Source organism: Lagenorhynchus albirostris, chromosome 17 (assembly GCF_949774975.1).
Source record: "Lagenorhynchus albirostris chromosome 17, mLagAlb1.1, whole genome shotgun sequence".
Lineage (NCBI taxonomy): Eukaryota > Metazoa > Chordata > Mammalia > Artiodactyla > Delphinidae > Lagenorhynchus > Lagenorhynchus albirostris.
The window spans coordinates 66203420-66223302 of record NC_083111.1 but is presented as its reverse complement, the minus strand read 5'-3'; the positions used below and the strand labels follow the sequence as shown (position 1 = coordinate 66223302).

At 42.6% G+C, this 19883-nt stretch overlaps 1 protein-coding gene across 2 annotated transcripts in view; it reads right to left on the bottom strand.

The window, feature by feature from the left end:
• Positions 1–4232, bottom strand: part of TBC1D31 (TBC1 domain family member 31) — a 60946-nt gene extending 56714 nt beyond the window's left edge. For both annotated transcript variants that reach the window (XM_060127919.1, XM_060127921.1), the window contains exons 1-2: positions 4050–4232; positions 210–356 (exon numbers count right to left, since the gene is read on the bottom strand). In XM_060127919.1, the coding sequence (XP_059983902.1) occupies positions 210–356; positions 4050–4126 (224 nt within the window). In that variant the 5' untranslated portion in view covers positions 4127–4232. The remainder of the gene's footprint in view (positions 1–209; positions 357–4049) is intronic.
• Positions 4233–19883: the final 15651 nt, after the last annotated feature.

Sequence of the window (19883 nt, the reverse complement as noted above, 5' to 3'; positions counted from 1 at the left end):
CCAGAACTTTAATTCTCTGAAAAAGTAATCCAACCATTTTATCTTTCTATTCTTTCTCACGTTATTCTACCAACACTTATGACAGAGTTTTACAAAGTGCCTGAAATACAGTAAGAACTTAATAAATCTTTCCGAATGAATAATTAATAGCAGGTACTAAAATAGTCAAGGAGTTAATTACTTGGTAAATAGCCAAAGTATCTGCTCACCTGTTTCCATACAAGTCAAAAACATAGATATTTCCTTGATGGTCCCCAGCAATTACAGAATCACCTGAGCTATCAAAAGCCACATTCAAAAATCGTAAAACTTTGGGCAGGTAGTCAGAAGTGTTGTGAATGATGTTCACTATAATTCTGTCAAAAAAAACAAAAACAAGAACCATTCAATTCTATGTCAAGCATTACTTGTTGTCATGAAAACCATGGATTTTGTAGCATGCCTCACTAATGTTGAAGTTTTCTGCCTACCCCGTCTTCCCTCTCCTATTGCTGCGGCCCCTCTGCCTCTCCTAGAAGCAACCCTACAAGGATTTCTGAAAACTGTCCTGGAAGTTATTGTCAAAGTAGCTACCATTCATTTATTTATCAAATAGCTGAAAACCCAGGGTGTCAGACACTGAACAAGCCAGGAGCTAAGAGTAGTTGATAGACAGGAGCCCTGCTCTCAGGAAGCTTTCAGTTTAGTAGTAAAGACAGACACTAAAAAATATAAACACACACATGAAGAGACTTATAAACTGTGATTAAGTCATAGACAACAGGATATGATAAGAAAATGTATTTCTGATCGAGTAGTTGAATTGTTACATCAAGCAACAGACCCATGATAAAAACAATGAAGTAATTAGTGAAAAGTAGAGAGTTTTATATAAATCACAAGCTACCACATGTAAGAAAAAAATCAATTCAATATCCTAACTTTAAGATATCCTAATGAGATGTTGTTTTTGTGATTACAGAACGTTCCAAGTGTACATGAGTTTTATTTTTAGGTATATTTGTCTAAAGCTATTATTTTTTGAGAGGAAGATCATGTACCATGTATCTGCTGAAAAGAAAACTGTTATAAAACTTGTAGCACAAATTAACTAACTCTTTAAAATAATGTATGTGTTTATATTTGGGTCATGAAGACCAGAAAAGTCCCATTCTCTCCTGCAACAAGTTTTCAAATCATGAAATTTTTTATTTAATTGACTTTCTACGAATTTGAATTTTAATATTTGAAACATCTGCCTCATTACCACTTCATTTAAAAAACACTACATTGAATTAAGTATATCAAACATTTTCTACAGCGTATCTAAAAATAAGGCTTTCAGACTCATTGGGTAAAACATAAAATTATTTTTAATCTAGTCCCTGACAAAGATTCTTGGCTTGACCAAACTTTAGTCAGGCTCCCAAACCTTCTCCTAGGCCCTTCTGTGCACTCCCTTATAAAATCTACTTTTAGCAAGAATGCTGCTTAGTCAGTTTAATCAGAACCCCCCTACCCTCAATACTACTTTGACATCAGATGGGTTCCTCATTCTCCACCATCTCCCAAGTGATGTCTGATCACCTTGGCCTGTCTTCAGCAGGAATCCTGTGAGGTAGATTTAGCCAGAACTCCCTTAACCCCAGATGTTTTCTCTTAGTAATTTTCCATCCAGCGACCCCCACCCTTCTCCTTGGCTATAGCTTCCCACTTGCCCAGGCTGTATTCAGAACTGAGCCCAGTTCTACCCTGTGGTCTTGTTTCCTCTATTGCAACAGTCCTGAATACAGTCTGTTTTTACGTTAACTACTGTCCAGCTCTGGTTTTTGTTTGACATTCCCAAAGGGGGATGGGGGGGGATAAATGTATTGAAATAATAAGTAACAACATCAAAATGTTCCCTGGCAATTAAGCTCAGACCAAGCAAACGACTTTTCCCTCCAGTCTTTTTTCTGTAACATTTATTATGTGTCTGGATTACATGATCACTGTTCAAAATATGGAAAATACAGAAAAACACTAATAATTTGATTATAACCCTATCATCATGATATAATCACATTTAATAGCAAAATTCTGTCCTTCTGATTTTTCATATAAATCACACACGCAAATATTTAAAACGGATTTTCAATTGCTGACAATTTGCCTGATAGAGTTCCTCAGTCCTTAAACATAGTAAAAACATCAAATATTTACTGAACACCAAGATGCATGAGACACTAATTCCCTAAGACAATCTTGCTGTTAAGTATGATTATTTTCACTTACAGCCTAAGAGATTAACTTGCCCAAGGTCACAGAGCTAGTGAGTGGACATTTACTTCAACTAAAGTGCATCTGACTCCGCAGTCAATGCTCCTTGCTTCTCTCAACACCATAACAATGGGTTTTATTGAACAGAAAGAAAGCTATGTTTTAATGGAAGAAACAAATGAGGATATTTGCACACAAACTCGTTTCTTTCATTTTTTGAATCTTGCATGTGTATCTAGATATTTTATAACAGCAAGAAAGAGAATTATTGTGGGTTGGCATAACTTTTACAACATTTAGAGAACGTGAGAAGTAAGGGTGCTATTTACATAAACTCCAAATTTGAAAATGAAAACCTCTACTGAAGTACCCCTATTCTAGATAAAATGTTTATTCAATGGAGTTGATGGGACAGCAGTATTGTTAGGGGACTGATAGCAACCAGAAACCAAAGAAACTAATGGTACAATGTGCAGCAGTGTGCTTTGGGCATGTGTAGTTGGCACTGATTTGTTGAGGAGCAAGCAAAGGATCAACAGAAAAATCATGAGAACAAGAAACACACTGCAATATGAGTGCAAGTGAGGCAACAAAGTCCACGGGATCCGAAGGAATTAGAAGCAATAAGGTTAATCTGTGTGCAGCAACTGGAACCAAGATGGTACCACTTTGGGACAAAGGCTTCCATTAAAGTCACCCAGGAGCCTCAAACAGGACAGGTACCTGGGAACTGAATGAAAAGAAGAGTTGGGGAGGGAGGGATGAATGGGCAGGGCAACGGCAATTTTTAGGGCAGTGAGAATACTTTGTATGAGACCGTAATGGTGGATGAGTCATTATACATTTGTCCAAACCTACAGAATGTAGAACACCAAGACTGAATCCTAACCTTAACTGTGGCATTTGGGTAATAATGATGCCTTCATGCAGGTTCATCAATTGCAACAAATATCTAGTGGAGAATATTAATAAGGGGCAGGCTAGGCATGTGTGGGAGCAGGGGGTATAAGGGAAATCTCTGTACCTTCCTCTCAATTTTGCTGTGAACCTAAAACTGTCCTAAAGAAATAAAGTTTATCAAAAAAAAAAAAAGCAGCAGCAACTATAGCCTTACTAGAAAGAGTGCCCTACCTTGTAAACCGCAACCCCTTCCTCCACCACTATCATCACCATACACGTTAATACGTAAACTCCAAGAGAACCAGAAGTTTGTTTTGATCCACAGCTGTCCCTCAGCGCTTAGAAGCTTGGCACATAGTAAGTGCTCATCAAATAGTCGATGAGCGAATGCTTGCCTGAATACAAACAATGATTCAAGGATGGATAAACTGCGGCATTTGGAAGGGGGAGAAATGCATTGTTCTCCTCCTCCCGCATCAGTTCCTCCTCCTGAGTTCTTTCCCAGCTGGAATAACTAACGAGTATTTACTGAGCATCAACTGCGTGCCAGGAATACTACAGGGATTCTGTGTTAATTAAGGCAGGCAGTCCTGGTACTCACCAGAAACTCAAATTCCCTGGCATAAACCAGGACCTCCCGCTCCACGTTGATCCTAATGAGACCCCGTCCCCAGGACTGGGAGGGGGGTCTCTAAGGATCATGAAACTCAGGGCACTTGGGTTGCTCGAGGTCACCCAACCCAGGTATCCGGGGCAGGATCAGAGTCAGGACCCGAACCTCCATCCGGCCCCCGCAACCCTTCCTGAGATCCTCCCCAACAGCCCCTCCAACGCCTCGCCAAAGCCGCGGACCCGCCCCTCGCCGGCGGCCATCCCCCTCCACAGCGCGCGCCTCCCGCCGCGGCCTTTACCCGTCCCGAGTGGCCGGGGATGGTTTGCGGTGCCATATCTTGCCGCTCTCCTTGTTGCCCAGGTTTATGCTCTGCATATCGCAGTCCACGCGCGACCGCCGCCTATCCAGCGGACAACGGTCCCGGCGCCTTTCCGGCACGCCCCGCGCTTCCTGCCCGGGAAACTTGAGCGCCGGCTGTGGCTGCCCGGACCCCCGCCGACCGTACCAAGAGCGCGCAGGCCGCCGATTGGACGGCGCTAAACCCCGCCCAGACGACCCCTCCCGCTCAGGCCAATGGAATCAGCCTACGACCTTCTCCCTTAGACTCCGCCCCCTTTCGCCGTCCGTTCTCCCCTCCCCACCCCCCCCAAAACCTTCTGGGAATCGTAGTTTTCTGCAGGTGTAACCTGGCGCGCGGAATCGGCTTGGGATTTCTGCTTTCTGGGGGCCTCGCTGGGTTTTAGGCGTTCAACGGAAGCAATAAAAGTGATTTTTCCCCAGGGCCCCCAGATCCCGTTTCACGTTGCGTTTAGGGATTGAGGAGTTGTACAGACAACTAATAGAGAAGCAAGGACCCAAATGCATTGAGAATTGAAGAGTTCCTTTTATAGAACATTCGGGTTCAAAAAAGAACCTTGATGGAGTCCACTCTTCTTGGCCTTTTCATCATCGTCCTGAATGTTGTTTTAATTCCGTAGTCTAACAAGAGGCTCCAGTATTATGGCGTCGGATCCACCAGTCATGCACCGGTAAAGCAATGTCATCAACAACCAGTTGCGTTGACGCCAGAGAAATTCTTTTTGGTAAATATTTACTTAGAACTTGTATAGTGCTTACTAGGTATCAAACATTCTTCTAAGTGCTTTAGGACTATTAACTCATTTAAGTTTTTTAATCCTCATAACAAACCTACAACATTGGTAATACTGTCACCTTCATCTTTAGTGCTTTATGAGGTAGTGTATTGGTTTGCTGAGGCTTTGTGCCACAAACTTGGTGGCTAAAACAACAGAAATTTATTCTCTCACAGTTCTGGAGGCCGGAGTCTGAATCAAAGTGTTGGCAGGTCACTCCCTCCAGAGGCCCTAGGGAAGATTACTTTACCTCTTCCACCTTCTGGTGGTTGCTGGCTTCCTTGGCGTGGGACCACATCACTCCATTCTCTGCCTGCAACTTCACCAAGCCTTGTCTTTTCCTCTAATCTCTGTCTCAAATCTCCCTTTGCTTTTCTCTTATAAGAACACCTGTCCTTGGATTTAGGGCCCACCTGGATAATCTAGGATAATCTCCTCATTTCAAGATCCTTAACTTACTTACACCTGCAAAGACCCATTTTCCAAATAAGGTAAGATTCACACGTTCTGGGCATTACTCCCTGGGTATATATTTCCGGGGTCCACCATTCAACCCACTACGGGTAGAAAAATGACTTTTTACAAAATTATATGACCATGATATTTAAAAAGCGCAAACTCTAGCAGAAATACAAAACGCTCACAAAAATTTAGCAGTGTGGATTTTTAAACTTTTTTTTTTTTTTTGCGGTACGCGGGCCTCTCACTGTTGTGGCCTCTCCCGTTGCGGAGCACAGGCTCCGGACGCGTAGGCTCAGCGGCCGTGGCTCACGGGCCCAGCCGCTCCGCGGCATGTGGGATTTTCTCGGACCGGGGCACAAACCCGTGTCCCCTGCATCGGCAGGCAGACTCTCAACCACTGCACCACCAGGGAAGCCCTGAATTTTAAAATTTTTGTATTGTTATCAAGGGGTAGCCCTGAGAGACAACTCTTAGTAACCCTTTGCAGAGGAGATTTTTATTTTTCAATATTTTTATTTTATTTTTATTTATTGGACTTGAGATGGTAATAAACTGTATGTATGAATGTTTGCATTATTATTCAGGAAATTTAAGGTGTTAAGCTTAAGGGCACCTAACTTGAAACAGGTTATTTCCCACATTTGTGTCTCACACAGGTAACCATACAACTTTTTATCAGTAGCAGAGACAAATCCTCTGAATGATTTCCTTAACTACTCTGGTTTAACCTGCCTGCAGCTCAGCTTGTATGGGTTGTCACAGCCTATGTGACCATCCTATTCAATTTCAGATACATCGGTAAAGAGGTTTCCATATTACAGATCTTCTGGACACCCACTTTTCACTTATCTTTGGATTTAGTTGGACCAGATCTGAAGGTCAGGCTGGCAACTGAAGAGATGTGCACCCATGGCTGCCAACCTCCCAATTTTTTCTCTTTTCTTTTTTTTTTCGGCCGCACCATGTGGCATGTGGGATCTTAGTTCCCCGACCTGGGATCGAATCTGCACCCCCTGCATTTGAAGTGCAGAGTCTTAACCACTGGACCACCAGGGAAGTCCCTAATCGCCCAATTTAGTAACCCAAGTTGGTAGACCGTTTTCTAGTTCCTTCTTGAATCATTACGTAGTCAATAACTGATGCATACTGTACATAGATATTTTTCAGCTTTATTGAGGTATAATTCGCATTTAATAAACTATACATATTTAAAGTGTATAATTTTATAAGTTTTAACATAAATATATTCCTGTGAAACCATGACCATAATCAAGATAATGAATAAATCCATCACCTCCAAAATTTTCCTTCTGCCTCTTTGCAATCTCTTTTTATCCCTACCCCACCTTGTCCATGGGCAACCACTGATCTGCTTTGTCTCTTAGATTAGTTAATATTTTCTAGAAATTTATACAAATGGGTGTTAAACTAGGTACTCTTTTTTTTTTGATCCGGTTTCTTTCATTCAGCATAATTATTTTGAGAGTCAACTATGTTGTTGGGTATATCAGTGGTGCATATGTTTTTATTGCTGAGTAGTATTCCATGGGATTGATATACCACAATTAGTGGTATATTCAGCTGTTGGTGAACGTTGGGATTGTTTCCAGTGTTTGGCTATTACAAAGAAAGCTGTTATGGACATTCCTGTTCAAGTCTTTGTATAAATATATGTTTTCATTTCTGATGAGTAAATTCCTAGATGTGGAATGGCTGGGCCATATGGTAAGTGTAGGTTTAACTTTTTTTTTTTTGCTGTACGCGGGCCTCTCACCGTTGTGGCCTCTCCCGCTGCGGAGCGCAGGCTCCAGACACGCAGGCTCAGTAGCCATGGCTCACGGGCCCAGCCACTCCGCGGCATATGGGATCCTCCCGGACCGGGGCACGAACCCGTGTCCCCTGCATCGGCAGGCAGACTCTCAACCACTGTGCCACCAGGGAAGCCCAGGTTTAACTTTTTAAGAAAGTATCAGTCATTTTCAAAGTAGTTGTCATTTTACATACCCACTGATACTGGATAGTGTAGGATAGTTTCAGATACTCCGTATCTATGATGAGTCTTTGTCATTATAGCCGTTCTAGGAGTGTGGTGGTACTTCATGGTGAGTTTATTTTGTGTGGGATCCTAGTTCCCTGACCAGGGATCGAACCCACACACCCTGCAGTGGAAGCTCGGAGTCTTAAGTGCTGGACCACCAGGGAACTCCCTTTCATAGTGATTTTAAGTTCCATTTCTGGAATGACAAATGATGTTCAGTATCTTTTCATGGGATTTTTTGCCTTCTGCATATATCTGCTCAAATCTTTTGCCTGATTTATAATTGGGTTGTTTTCTTATTATTGAGTTTTGAGGATTCTGTATATGTTCTGGATATAGGCCTTTTATCATGTTTATGTTCTGCAAATATTTTCTCCTAGTCTTTGTCTTGTTTTTTCATCCTCTTGACCATGTCTTTGAATGCACAGAAACTATTAATATGGATGAAGGGTTGACTAAGTCAGTCACCGTGGAAGGAAACCAAACAGGCAACAGTTGGATGACAAAGGTCCGTTGACATATTGTGTAGGAAAGCTGACATTGCACAGGAAAGAGTTCTGTTTCATCAGTAAAACAGAACGTTTGTCATGCTGCTAACTGACACAAACCCAGGCAATGTTTTCCGTTTCCTAGACAACTATTTGGCCCTGTAAGGAAAGGGGTGAGGAGGCCAAAGCCATTACAGGTGAACTATGACATAGTGCATGTCCCCCAACCTTTAAACATGAATCAGAACAGAAAAGGAAAATCAAAGGGTTGTGTTCCAAGTTGCTTAAATAAATATTCATGCCTAGGGGTTCTCATAAAACATACATGAAAGCAACCAAGGGTAGTATTTCATGTGGAATCAAAAGGATTTGACACCTACAGTTGAAATGGTACAGTATCAAAGCAGAGGGGAAAATGGGATGTTGATCTTGACAGGCGGCAAGATCAGTCCCACTACAGTGAGAAACAACTCACATAAACTAGGGTTTCTAAAAGGCCTCCTCCAGACGAAAGGAAGGAGGAGACCAGAGGGTGAAGCTCCCTCTTCCACGGCAGAGTGGGCAGTGGTTGCAAGTTTCTCATCTTTACAGCCCTTACGCGTGGCCAGGAGAGGAGTAGGACTTAGAATTCTTGATCTCTATCTCGTCCAAAGCTGTCCTAAGAAGCAAGGACAGCCTAGAGCCACCTCTGCCTTAGCTGCAACTGCATAATATCCCATCTTATGGATGCAGCATAATTTAATAATTCCCCTATTTTGGGCAGTTGGGTTTAAAAAACTTAGATGCAAACATTATGCCAGAGAAATTAATATCTAAGTGTGTAATTGTAGGCACTGATATAAGCCAGCTCAGGAAGCTTCTATAGGGAAGCTTAAACCTTCCAAATTATGCTCTGCATGTAATGGCCTATTCCAAAGGCCTCCCTGGGCAGAGGGCTGTGGAGTCAGAGAATGCTGGGAATATCTCCCATAGGACTGGATAACTATTCTTGATTCACAGGCTCCTAATAACTTTTGTGGGCTCAGAGGACAGACGGTCTATCACGTGTGACAGGATGCCAGTAAACCATGAGTAAAATGCCTCTAAGTGCTGTAAGGGAGGAAGGCAAACTGATTGGGCTAAGCATTTATTGTCCACTGAAGTATTCTAGGGCAGCGTGGCATCCTTCCTGCCCGCTCTGGGCAGTGTGTGGAGAGAGGCCACAGAGCCGAGTGAGGATGAACACTTTCATGGCAGAGCAAAATCTTTGGAGATGGTCTTTGGGGGACACCAAGTCCACCGTCTCCCCAGATTGCCAGCATTCTGATTAAAGGCAACTTTCCTTTCTACCAAATTCTGCGAGTATTGATTTTTTTCAAGCAGCGAGCAGCCCGACCTGATTTGGTAACATTTTCATTGCCCTAAAAATCCTATGTGCTCCACCTATATTCATCCCTCCCCCCTCTCTAACTCTCTAAGTATTTTTGTTACTTTCATTATATAGATGGCTTTGAAAACTACTGCAAGCATCTATCCACGGGAGGAAAGAGAAAGATAAGATAGAGATGCACAGTGGGGCGGGCTCTTTCACCTATAGACCTTAGAAGGGTGTTGTCTTTGTTAGTGAAGTAGTGGGCTGGACGCTGGTTCCATCTGCTTGACCCTTCAGAGAATTCTGTGCGAGGACGCAGATGTGGACATGTGCGGGTTGGCGTAGGTAACCACTTTTCACTTCGTTATTACATAGTTTCTTCTTTGGTCTTGCTTGCTTTTATTTTTTAATCCTATAGAAGCTCCTATTTGAATTTTGCATAAAATTAAAATTTTGCATAAAATTAAAACCTCTAAGTCATAAGTACTGTGAACATAGAGTCCTAATTTCAAGTAATCTGCCCTGTACTCCCCCCAAGTACATTGCACTTATTAGATCTTGTACCCTGACTAGTGGTTTGGAAAATGTGGGCAGCCTATGTGTAAAGGCATGGTACCCAGAATGCCTAAGTACATTGGCTCTAGAGCTTACGAGTACTATAACCTTGGGCAAAGTATTTAACTTCTTTGTGCCTTGATTTCTTCATCTGTAAGATCAGGCCAATAATAGTGCCAACCCCATAGAGTTGTGAAGAATTTAGAACAGCAGCTGACACATAGAAGTCGTCTCCTAGTTATTATTATTGCTATTATTTAAGCCCTTCTAGGGAGAGTACCAGTGATATGCAGATACATTTAACAACTGGCTGTTTGGACAAAAAACTCTGGTTTGTAGAATTTGGCAATTTCTGTGGTATAAATACTCCTACTATGGCCAATTTCAAGCTGTGAATGTGATGTCATTGAATGCAGAGTTGGAGAGAGATGAGCCGTAGCACACTATTATATAGTATGGTCACCATACGGATACAATAGACACAACCCCAAGAGCACGGATAATAGTAAAATGAATTAAAATAATTTAAAAAATGATGTGTTTTGAGTATTACCTTTTAAAAGATATAATTTATTTCTACCTAAGTTAATATAATTTAATATTTAATAATTGACTCAGAAAATTTAACAGTTTGCTCTTGTGAGCTAGCATGAGCCTGCTCCAGCTCTGCACTGTTTCTTACTTTCATCAACTTGGACATTTGCTAATGTTTCAGCTGACTTGCTATGTAACACGGTACCTCAAAACTTATTGGCTTAAAACAAAACCGATTTCCTGTTTTCCAGTCCTGTGAGTTGACTGGGCTCAGCTGAACAGTTCTTCTGTTCCACATGGTATAGCCAAGATCACTCACGGTTGCATTCAGCCCAAGTTCATCTTGAACTGGAACATCCACAATGGCTTCTCATCTACCAGTGTGTCTCTCCATGTGGCCTCTGGGCCTTCAGGAGTCTAGCCTGATCTTCTTTACATGGTACTGGCTCTCAAGAAAGAAATGTTCCAATAGGACAAGCCTGAATGTGTCAGTGTTTAACAAGCCTGTTTGTATCACCATGCCCGCTAATGTCCCATTGGCTAAAGGAGGTCACATGGTCAAGTCTAGACTCAATGTAGATGGGAATTACATATGTGCAGGAATCCCGAGAGATGTATTTTGTCATAGGCTACTAATATAATGGTTGACCACGGATGACATCAGGAAATCCCAGGGCACATTCGGAGGGGGTACACATAGGAATAAAGCTTCCTTTGAGGGGAGTTGAGAGTGTTGTCCTACCGTACATGTGTGGGGTGTGCGCACGTGCGCATGTGTGTGCGTGTGTGTAGGATGTATGGGGAATTGCAAATGGAGGAGGGGGAGTAGACAAGCACCACATATAACTCAGTGGTTCTCAACCAGCGGTGAGTTTGCCCCAGAACCCCAGAGGACATTTGGCCACATCTGCAGACGTTCTTGGTTGTCATAACTGGTGAGGTTGTCATTTGCTGCCAATCACCCTTTGCACAGGGAAGCCCCTCACCAACAAATAACTGTCTAACCCAAAGTGTCAAGAGTGCCGAGGCTAAGAAACCCTGTGTGTAACCTCACAGCACCAGTTTGGCTGTTTAGTATGTGCTCTCTCTTCCCAACACGTTTTCCCTACTGCCTCTGACAGCACGTGCAAGATATAAAATTCTTTCCCAGCTCTCCAAATGCATGTTTAGCCTACTTGGATTGGCTTCAAACAAATGTGACAGATGTAGCCTTTCTGGATCCAGTGCCTTGCCAGGCAAGCATATGCATGTTTGCACATCACGTCTGCAAAATTCCGCGACTGAAAGAGGTCACACCTCCAACTTCCAGGAAAATATCTCAAATGCCTTTTCCCCCAAGTCTTCCAGCTCTCAGAAGCTCTTGATACCTCTCTTTGCTCGCTTCTCCAGGGAAGCTATTCTGTTCTATTCCTCATTATGCCAAGGTTACATTTGCCCTATCTGAGCAAAAGAATCCTCACTCATTAGTTCAGTAAATGTCAATGGAACGCATGTTGCTGGCCAGGGCTGTCCTGGGTGCTGGGGTGCAGCAGGGAATGAGACACAGTTGCCTTGGCATGGAGCTTGCCGTTCTAGCTGGGGAGACAGACAACAACTAAGGGAATAAATAAATGATATCATGTTAGGTAATGAAAAGTGAAGACAATTTTAAGCAGGGTAAAGGGATGAGAACAATGGGGGTGGGGTGATACTCTGATTAAGGGGTTTAGGGAAGGCACTGTTGAGGGGTGCTGTCTGATCAGGGAACTGGACGCTGAGCGGGAGGGAGACACAATGACAGGTTCCCCACAGTGTACTCATTGCACAGTGTGGGAGCTTAGTATTTGGTTCCCAGGGCTGCTGTCACTAAGTATCACACATTGGGTGGCTTAAAACAACCAGATGTAGCCTCTATGTTTCCAGAGGCCAGAGGTCTGCAATCAAGGCACTGGCAGGGTTGATTCCTTCTGGAGGCTCTGCGGAGCATCTGTTCCCTGCCTCTCTCCTAACTCCTGGGGGTGGCTGGCAATCCTTGGTGTCCCTCGCTTTGTAAACGCATTACTCCAATCTCTGCTCTTGTCTTCACATGGCCTTCTCCCCTCTGTGTGTCTGTTTTCTCTTTTTATAAGGAAACCAAGTCATTGCTAATCCAGTAGTTTAGCTCACCCTAATCTAGTCTAACCTCATTTTAACTTAATTACATCTGCAAAGACTCTATTGTCAAATAAGGTCATGGTCACAGGTACTGGGGGTTAGGACATTAATATATCTTTTGGGGGAATACAATTCAACCCATACCATGATTGTTTTGGGTTCTCACAATGACTAGGGGCACAACTGGCCTTTAGAACAGGGGGCAGGGATGCTAGGTAGGCATCCTGGAGTGTATAAACTGGTCCCAAACCCTTTTGAATGTTACCAAGATATTCCTGTAAATGAAAACCCTGTTTGTAATAGCTAAACTAGAACTGAATTCTGTTTTACATATATATAAACATAAAGGATATTTACAGGGATTTTACATTCACTAAAATTTCCTAGAATGCACCTACCGTACTCATTGAGGCAAGATTGTACTTATTTTCTTTCTTCTTTTTTAAAAATTGAAATATATTTGACATATAAAATTGTGTAAATTTAAGGTGTATGTACTTGTTCTTTCTAATGTATGTGTGGATGTGTTCTTATTTCCTCTTCTTTATTACATGAAAAATGGCATTATATATATTTATACTATTTTGCACTCTTTTTCACTTATCAAGGTATCCTGGATATCACTCCATATGGTTTTGTAGAGATCTCTCTTATTCTTTGTTTACAGCTGCATATTATTCTAATGTGTGAATGTATTATAGTTTATTCAATCTATCTTCTATGTATGGGCACTTAGGTTCTTTCCGATAGGTTGCAGTTACAAACAGCACAATAAATAACCTTGTATCTAAGTTTTTGTACAATTTTTTTTGTACTGTTACAGGTTTATCTTCAGGTTGAATTACTAAAATTGACATTGTCAGATTAAAGGGTAAATGCATACGTTGTTTCTATTGTAATAAATTCCTTCCCTAGGGATACTAATTCTTGCCAGTCTAATAGGTGAGAAATAGTATCTGAGTATGGTTTTAAGTTGCATTTCTCTTATTATGAGAAAAGTTGAATATCTTTTAATATGTTTTCGGGTAATTTAATATATTTTTTGGTGAATTATCTGTGTATTTTGTCCACTTTCTGTTGGGTTTTTGGTCTTTTTTCCCCTCAGATTTTACAAGTTCTTTATTTACGTGGGGATATTAGTCTTTTATCTGTGATATACCTTGAAACTATTTTCTCCCACTTTGCCTTTTGACTTTGTAACTTTTTTGTTAAGCAAACATTTTATTTTTACAAAGTTCAATTTATCTTTTTATTAATTATCTATGAACTCTGATGCCCTTTGTTATATTCAGAACTTTCCTGAGTTGTCCACCATTTTAGATAATCCTGTAACCAATGCCAATCCTGTAACCTATGTGGCTAGTGATGTTTGAGTTACAAATATAGCATGTGGGTATCTGTCTGCACTTGTAGTTCTTCACTCATCATGACTTTATGTGTAACTGCAAGCAGCAGACTATTTCATTCCACCTGCTGATGTAGTTGTGCCTGAACATTTATATGTTAAAATACATATTATAGTATAAATCAATTTTCTTTTATTTCTCATTTATATGATAATTAGGCACTATATTGATTTTATTGGAACTGTAATTTATAACTTATGATTTTCATTTTGGAATAGCAAATATTTGTTTTTTTAAAAAATAAATTTATTTATTTAATTTATTTATTTTTGGCTGCACTGGTTCTTCATTTCGGTGTGCGGGCTTCCTCTAGTTGCAGCGAGCAGGGGCTGCTCTTCGTTGCGGTGCGTGGTCTTCACATTGCGGTGGCTTCTCTTGTTGTGGAGCACGGGCTCTAGGTGTGCAGGCTTCAGTAGTTGTGGCTCGCGGGCTGGCTCGCGGGCTCAGTAGTTGTGGCTCGTGGGCTCTAGAGCACAGGCTTTGTAGCTGTGGCACACGGGCTTAGTTGCTCCGCAGCATGTGGGATCTTCCCGGACCAGGGATTGAACCCGTGTCCCCTGCATTGGCAGGCAGATTCTTAACCACTGCGCCACCAGGGAAACCCCAAATATTTGTTTTAAAAAGTGTGTATTTTGGACTTCCATGATGGTGCAGTGGTGAAGCAGGGAGCAGGGAGACCACTTAGAAGTCTACTGCAGAAGTTCAGTCACTAAGGAATAGTTGGGATGGGGGGTAGCATAGTGGAGATGTTGCAAAGTGGTTGGATTGGGGATATATTTTGAAGTTGGAGAGGCCAGGATTTGCTCATGAAATTTCTTCCGTCTTGTGTGAAGAGTTATACAACCCAGCCTCCACCTGAAGGAGCTTATACTCTAGAGGAGACAGCTACACACACACACACACGTAATTATACAACAGAGAGCTAAGTGCAATGATGGTGATTTGTGTAAGGTGTTCTAGGAGTATAGAGGAAGCGTGTGGAGCATTGACCTAGGATGGGGAGTCAGGGGAAATTTCTAGAATGAATCATAATTCATCCATTCCACAAGTATTTCTGGAGCACCCATTATGTATCAGGCACAGATGTAAGCACTGGGGATACAAAAGTGAACAAAACAAAGTCTCCATCCTTGTGGAGCTCACATGCTAGAGGTCACAAGTCTGAGACCCTCTTCTTTTTTGGTGGAAGCAATCAGTACTTGTTGTATACGTAACATGACTCATTGGTGTTATTCAACTGTAGTCACAGGATTCTGGAAGGCCATTCCCTCGAGGCACCTGAATGTTTTCAGAGGGAAAGAAAAGGAAGAGGAGGGGAGAGTTTTGGCTGGAGTGGGAGGGAGGGAGGGCAGGTAGGGCTGGATTGACACCTTTAGAGTCAGACCCTAAATCTAAAAAGATGAAGGTACCTACTCCCGTTTGTAATTCAAAATCAGAAACAACAGATTATCTGATTGGGAGATTCTATCGATAGATAAATTCACTGAGGCCCTGCTTTGCTGGTGTCCTAAATCTGTTCATCATTTACCAGTGGCTGGTGAAGGGGACTGGCCATCTGGGTTGTGGATAGGCTGAGAGCCAGAGCCTGTCCCTACGTGGGAACCGGAATTTGATCGGGAACTCAGCTGGAGGTGCCGGGGATCTGATTCTTCTCCTATGCTATGCAGAGCTCAAGGGAAATGACCCTGTAGCCTAAGCTTTCTATGGCTGAAAAGCAGTATGACAATATGCAGTAAGTGGGCAGATCCAGGTTTTGTTGGGCCTGAAGTTTATACAATTTGAGGGGCCCTCTTGAAGGAAAAAGAGTAAAATTATGAATACAAAATTAAGCGAAATCCTTGGAAGAGCCGTGTGAGGGGTCCGGTAGCCTAATGTTGATTAGCTTTACAATCAGGTGATCTCCGGGAATAATAGTCATAAGGATGTTTGTATCCTTTCATCTCAGAATCCCACTCCTAGAAATCTGTTCCGTAGAATTATTGAGAGGCAGTGTGGCACAGTAGTTAAGAGCAAGATAAAATGCAAGGTCCTTTCAGTAAACTACAAAGTCTTGTCTGATTCTTCCTTTCTCTCTCTGAACTTCTGCCCAACTCCCTCTCCACTTGGCCACACTGGTCTTCGTGCTGTACCGCCTCCGTTCCAGCACCATCTCACTTCTGGGCCTTTGCTGGTCCTTCTACCTGAACTGCTGTTCCCCCAGATATCCACATTGTTTGTTCTTTCACCTCCTTAAGACCTTTACTCAAATATCTCCTGAGGTCACAGTGAGGCCTTTCCTGACCAACCCAAATCTCATTCTCTTTATTTTTTTTCCCTAGCATTTATCAACAGTTTTCTACTAAACTTCTTACTTTTACCCTTTTCAACTGTCTTTCTACGTCCTGTAGGATGTAACCTCTAAGAGGACAGAATTATTTGTCAATTTGGTTTACAGCCGGATCCTCAATGCCTACAAGAGTACCCGGTAAATAACAAGCTCCTGTGGTCTGATTGTTGGTGTTTTTCCCAAATTCTTCCCAAAGTGCTGAAATCCTACTGCCCAATGTGATGTAGGAGGTGTGGCCTTTTGTAGGCTCCACCCTCATGATGAGGTTAACACCCTTATGAAAGAGATCTGGGAGAGCTCCCTTGCCCCTTCCACCAATGTGAGGATGTGATGGAGAAGTCTGCAACGTGAAGAGGGCCTTCACCAGAACCTGGCCCTGCTGGCACCCTGGTCTTGGACTTCCAGCCTCCAGAGTTGTGAGAAATAAATTTCTGTTGCTTATAAGCCACCCAATCTATGGAACTTTGTTATAGCAGCTGGTTCAGAGTAAGACACAAGTATTTGACAAAAACCTTGTTGAAGGGCCGAATTAAAGAGCACCACCAGGCTTCCCTGGTGACGCAGTGGTTGAGAGTCCGCCTGCCGATGCAGGGGACACGGGTTCGTGCCCCGGTCCGGGAAGATCCCACATGCCGCGGAGCGGCTGGGCCCGTGAGCCATGGCTGCTGAGCCTGCGCGTCCGGAGCCTGTGCTCCGCAACGGGAGAGGCCACAACAGTGAGAGACCCGCGTACCACAAAACAAAAACAAAAAGAAAAAGAGCACCACCTTTGAATTCAGATAGACCTGGGTTTAAATCTTACCTATGCATCTGCTGGCAAGTGGCAAGTGACTTCACTTTTCTGAGGCTGTTTCTTCATGTATTTATTTATTTTTAAAATATGTTTTCCCTTCTATTCTTTATTTTTTTAAAGGTTTATTTTTATTATTATTATTTTTGGCCACGTTGGGTCTTTGTTGCTGTGTGGGCTCTCTCTAGTTGCGGCAAGCAGGGGCTACTCTTCGTTGCAGTGTGTGGCCTTCTCATTGTGGTGGCTTCTCTTGTTGCGGAGCACAGGCTCTAGGTGTGCAAGCTTCAGTAGTTGTGGCACGTGGGCTCAGTAGTTGTGGCACACAGGCTTAGTTGTTCCGCGGCATGTGGGATCTTCCCGGACCAGGGATCGAACCTGTGTCCCCTGCATTGGCAGGCGGATTCTCAACCACTGCGCCACCAGGGAAGTCTCCTGTTTCTTCATTTATAAATGGAAATAAAAGTACCTCACAGGGTGATGTGTTCTTGCAAAGACTAATGGATAAAGTGCCAAACTGTTAACACTCAGTAAATGTTAGCTATTAGTGGAAAAAACAGTTAGCTATTTTATACAAAGACGTATATGCATAAAGATTTTCAAATTGTCAACACACAAAATTAATCAATGCATAGGACAACCAGTACCTATGAGATGCTTTTGAGTTTATAAAAAGCCTTCATTATTTTCACAGAGGTACAGCAGAGTGGTTAAAAGATTGACTCAAGTCAGATAGACCTAGATGTGAGTCACCACTTACACTTATGTGACTTTGGATAAATTAATCTCTGTTTCTGTAATAATAGTACCTGCCTATGGGGGTTAGTGTAACCGAGCAGGACTCTATGAAGCCTTCCCAGAATAGACCTCCACCCATGTCCTCCGCCTACATTTTGTCTGTAGAAATAATTTAGTCAAAGAATAAATTTAATCAGAGAAGTGAGAAAATGCAGAAAGGAAAACAGTCAAGCAAGATAAAATAATAATACTTTAGCCATTAAACAAAGTTAAGGACCTTTATTTCTTCCTCAAGGACTATAGATAATATTCTGAGCCATGGCCTTTGAGCTGTTTTGCAGATACTGAAACCCCCAACCAGGTGGAAGAAGTTAACTGTGTGCTGCCCACAGACATGTAGACCCCAGATGGATTGGAAACAGAAAGTTGATGATGCTGACTTCTGATTACCTCACCACCAACCAATCAGAAAAATGTCCACCAGCTGACCACTCCCTGCTCCTTGAACACTATAAAACTCACTACCCTCTCCAGGGTGGGACACACAGTTCTGAGGGCAATAGCCTGCTGTGGTCCCGTTTGCCTGAAAGCAATAAAGCTATTCTTTTCAACTTCACCCAAAACTCTATCTCTGCATTTCTAGTGGCACCGGTGAACAGAGGCCGAGTTTCGGCAACATTAGTGTGACCATTAAGAGAGATGATGCCCAGGGACTTTCCTGGTGGCGGAGAGGTTAAGAATCTGCCTTCCAGTGCAGGGGACACGGGTTCGAGCCCTGGTCCGGGAAGATCCCACACACCGCGGAGTGTCTAAGCCCGTGCGCCACAACTACTGAGCCTTCGCTCTAGAGCCCTTGAGCCACAACTACTGAGCCCGTGTGCTGCAACTACTGAAGCCCGCGTGCCTAGAGCCCGTGCTTCGCAACAAGAGAAGCCACCGCACTGAGAAGCCCGCTCACCGCACCAAAGAATAGCCCCCGATCACCGCAACTAGAAAAAGCCCATGTGCAGCAACGAAGACCCAACGCAGCGAAAAATAAATAAATAAATTTATTTATTTAAAAAAGAGAGAGAGAGAGAGAGATGATGCCCGGAGAGCACAAGCACAGAGCTTGGTAAACAGCAGGCTCTCAATTAAAACAAACAAACAACAACCTTGATGTAGGTGGCAGGTAATACTATTTTCCCATTTGGATAAGTCAGCTAAGAGGTTAGTTACTTGCCCATGGTCACACAATCAGCAGAGGACAGAGGCAGGACTGGAATCCAGGTTGATTCCTTTACAGTGTGTAGAAGGCTCTTTAGTACACACACACACACACACACACACACACAGACACACACACAAACACACACACACACACACGTGCACTAATCAGAATAACAAATGGGAAATGCTTTATATGCTATTTACTAATCCTCTTGTTTCCCATCCCAGTGTGCCAAAATAAAAATAATTGCCCAGGCTTAGGACTACAAATATGGACTGCTTCTGCCAGGCATAACAGAGATAAATTATTCTTGCCATAGCTTCTTCATCTGCAAGATGGGGCTAACAAAACCGCCTACTAGTTAACATAAAGATTAATTACATCTTTGCAATGTGCTTTGGATTTCTTGAAGCCGAGACGGCACTAACGTGGCAGGCATCCCACTAGGATGGTGTTCCTATGTAACTGTTGTGACAGAAAGGTATTTAAATCATCAGTTCCCTGTCTGTCAGCATCACTCAGCAGCATAGTGTTGAGATCTATCACCAGGCAATAATGTGTTCTCCGTTGTTGGTCTCCCTCCAGTTTTTTTAAGTTCTTTTTTTTTAGAGAAACAATAGGAAATGTATTTCAATTACAGCAGGAGAGACATTGTTGAAGTTATCTTTTCTATTTCTCAATCTTTCTGAAGATGTTGACATTGAACCTGTTCCTTTCTGAAGAAACCTCCTTTCTACTTATTTTTAAAGTTAACTTCAAAACACAAGTACATATAATTGGGATAAAATTTAAAAGGCACAAAAGGATATGCAATGAAACGCCTCCTTCCCACTCCTGTCTCCCAGCCTCTGAGTTTCCCTTCCCAAAGGTAACCACTGTTTCAAGCAAATACTGTGCGTATATTTTTGTGTGTGCCTTCTGTACAATTCATCTGTGTAATGGCGTAGCATGTGTCTTGTACTATTACTCTT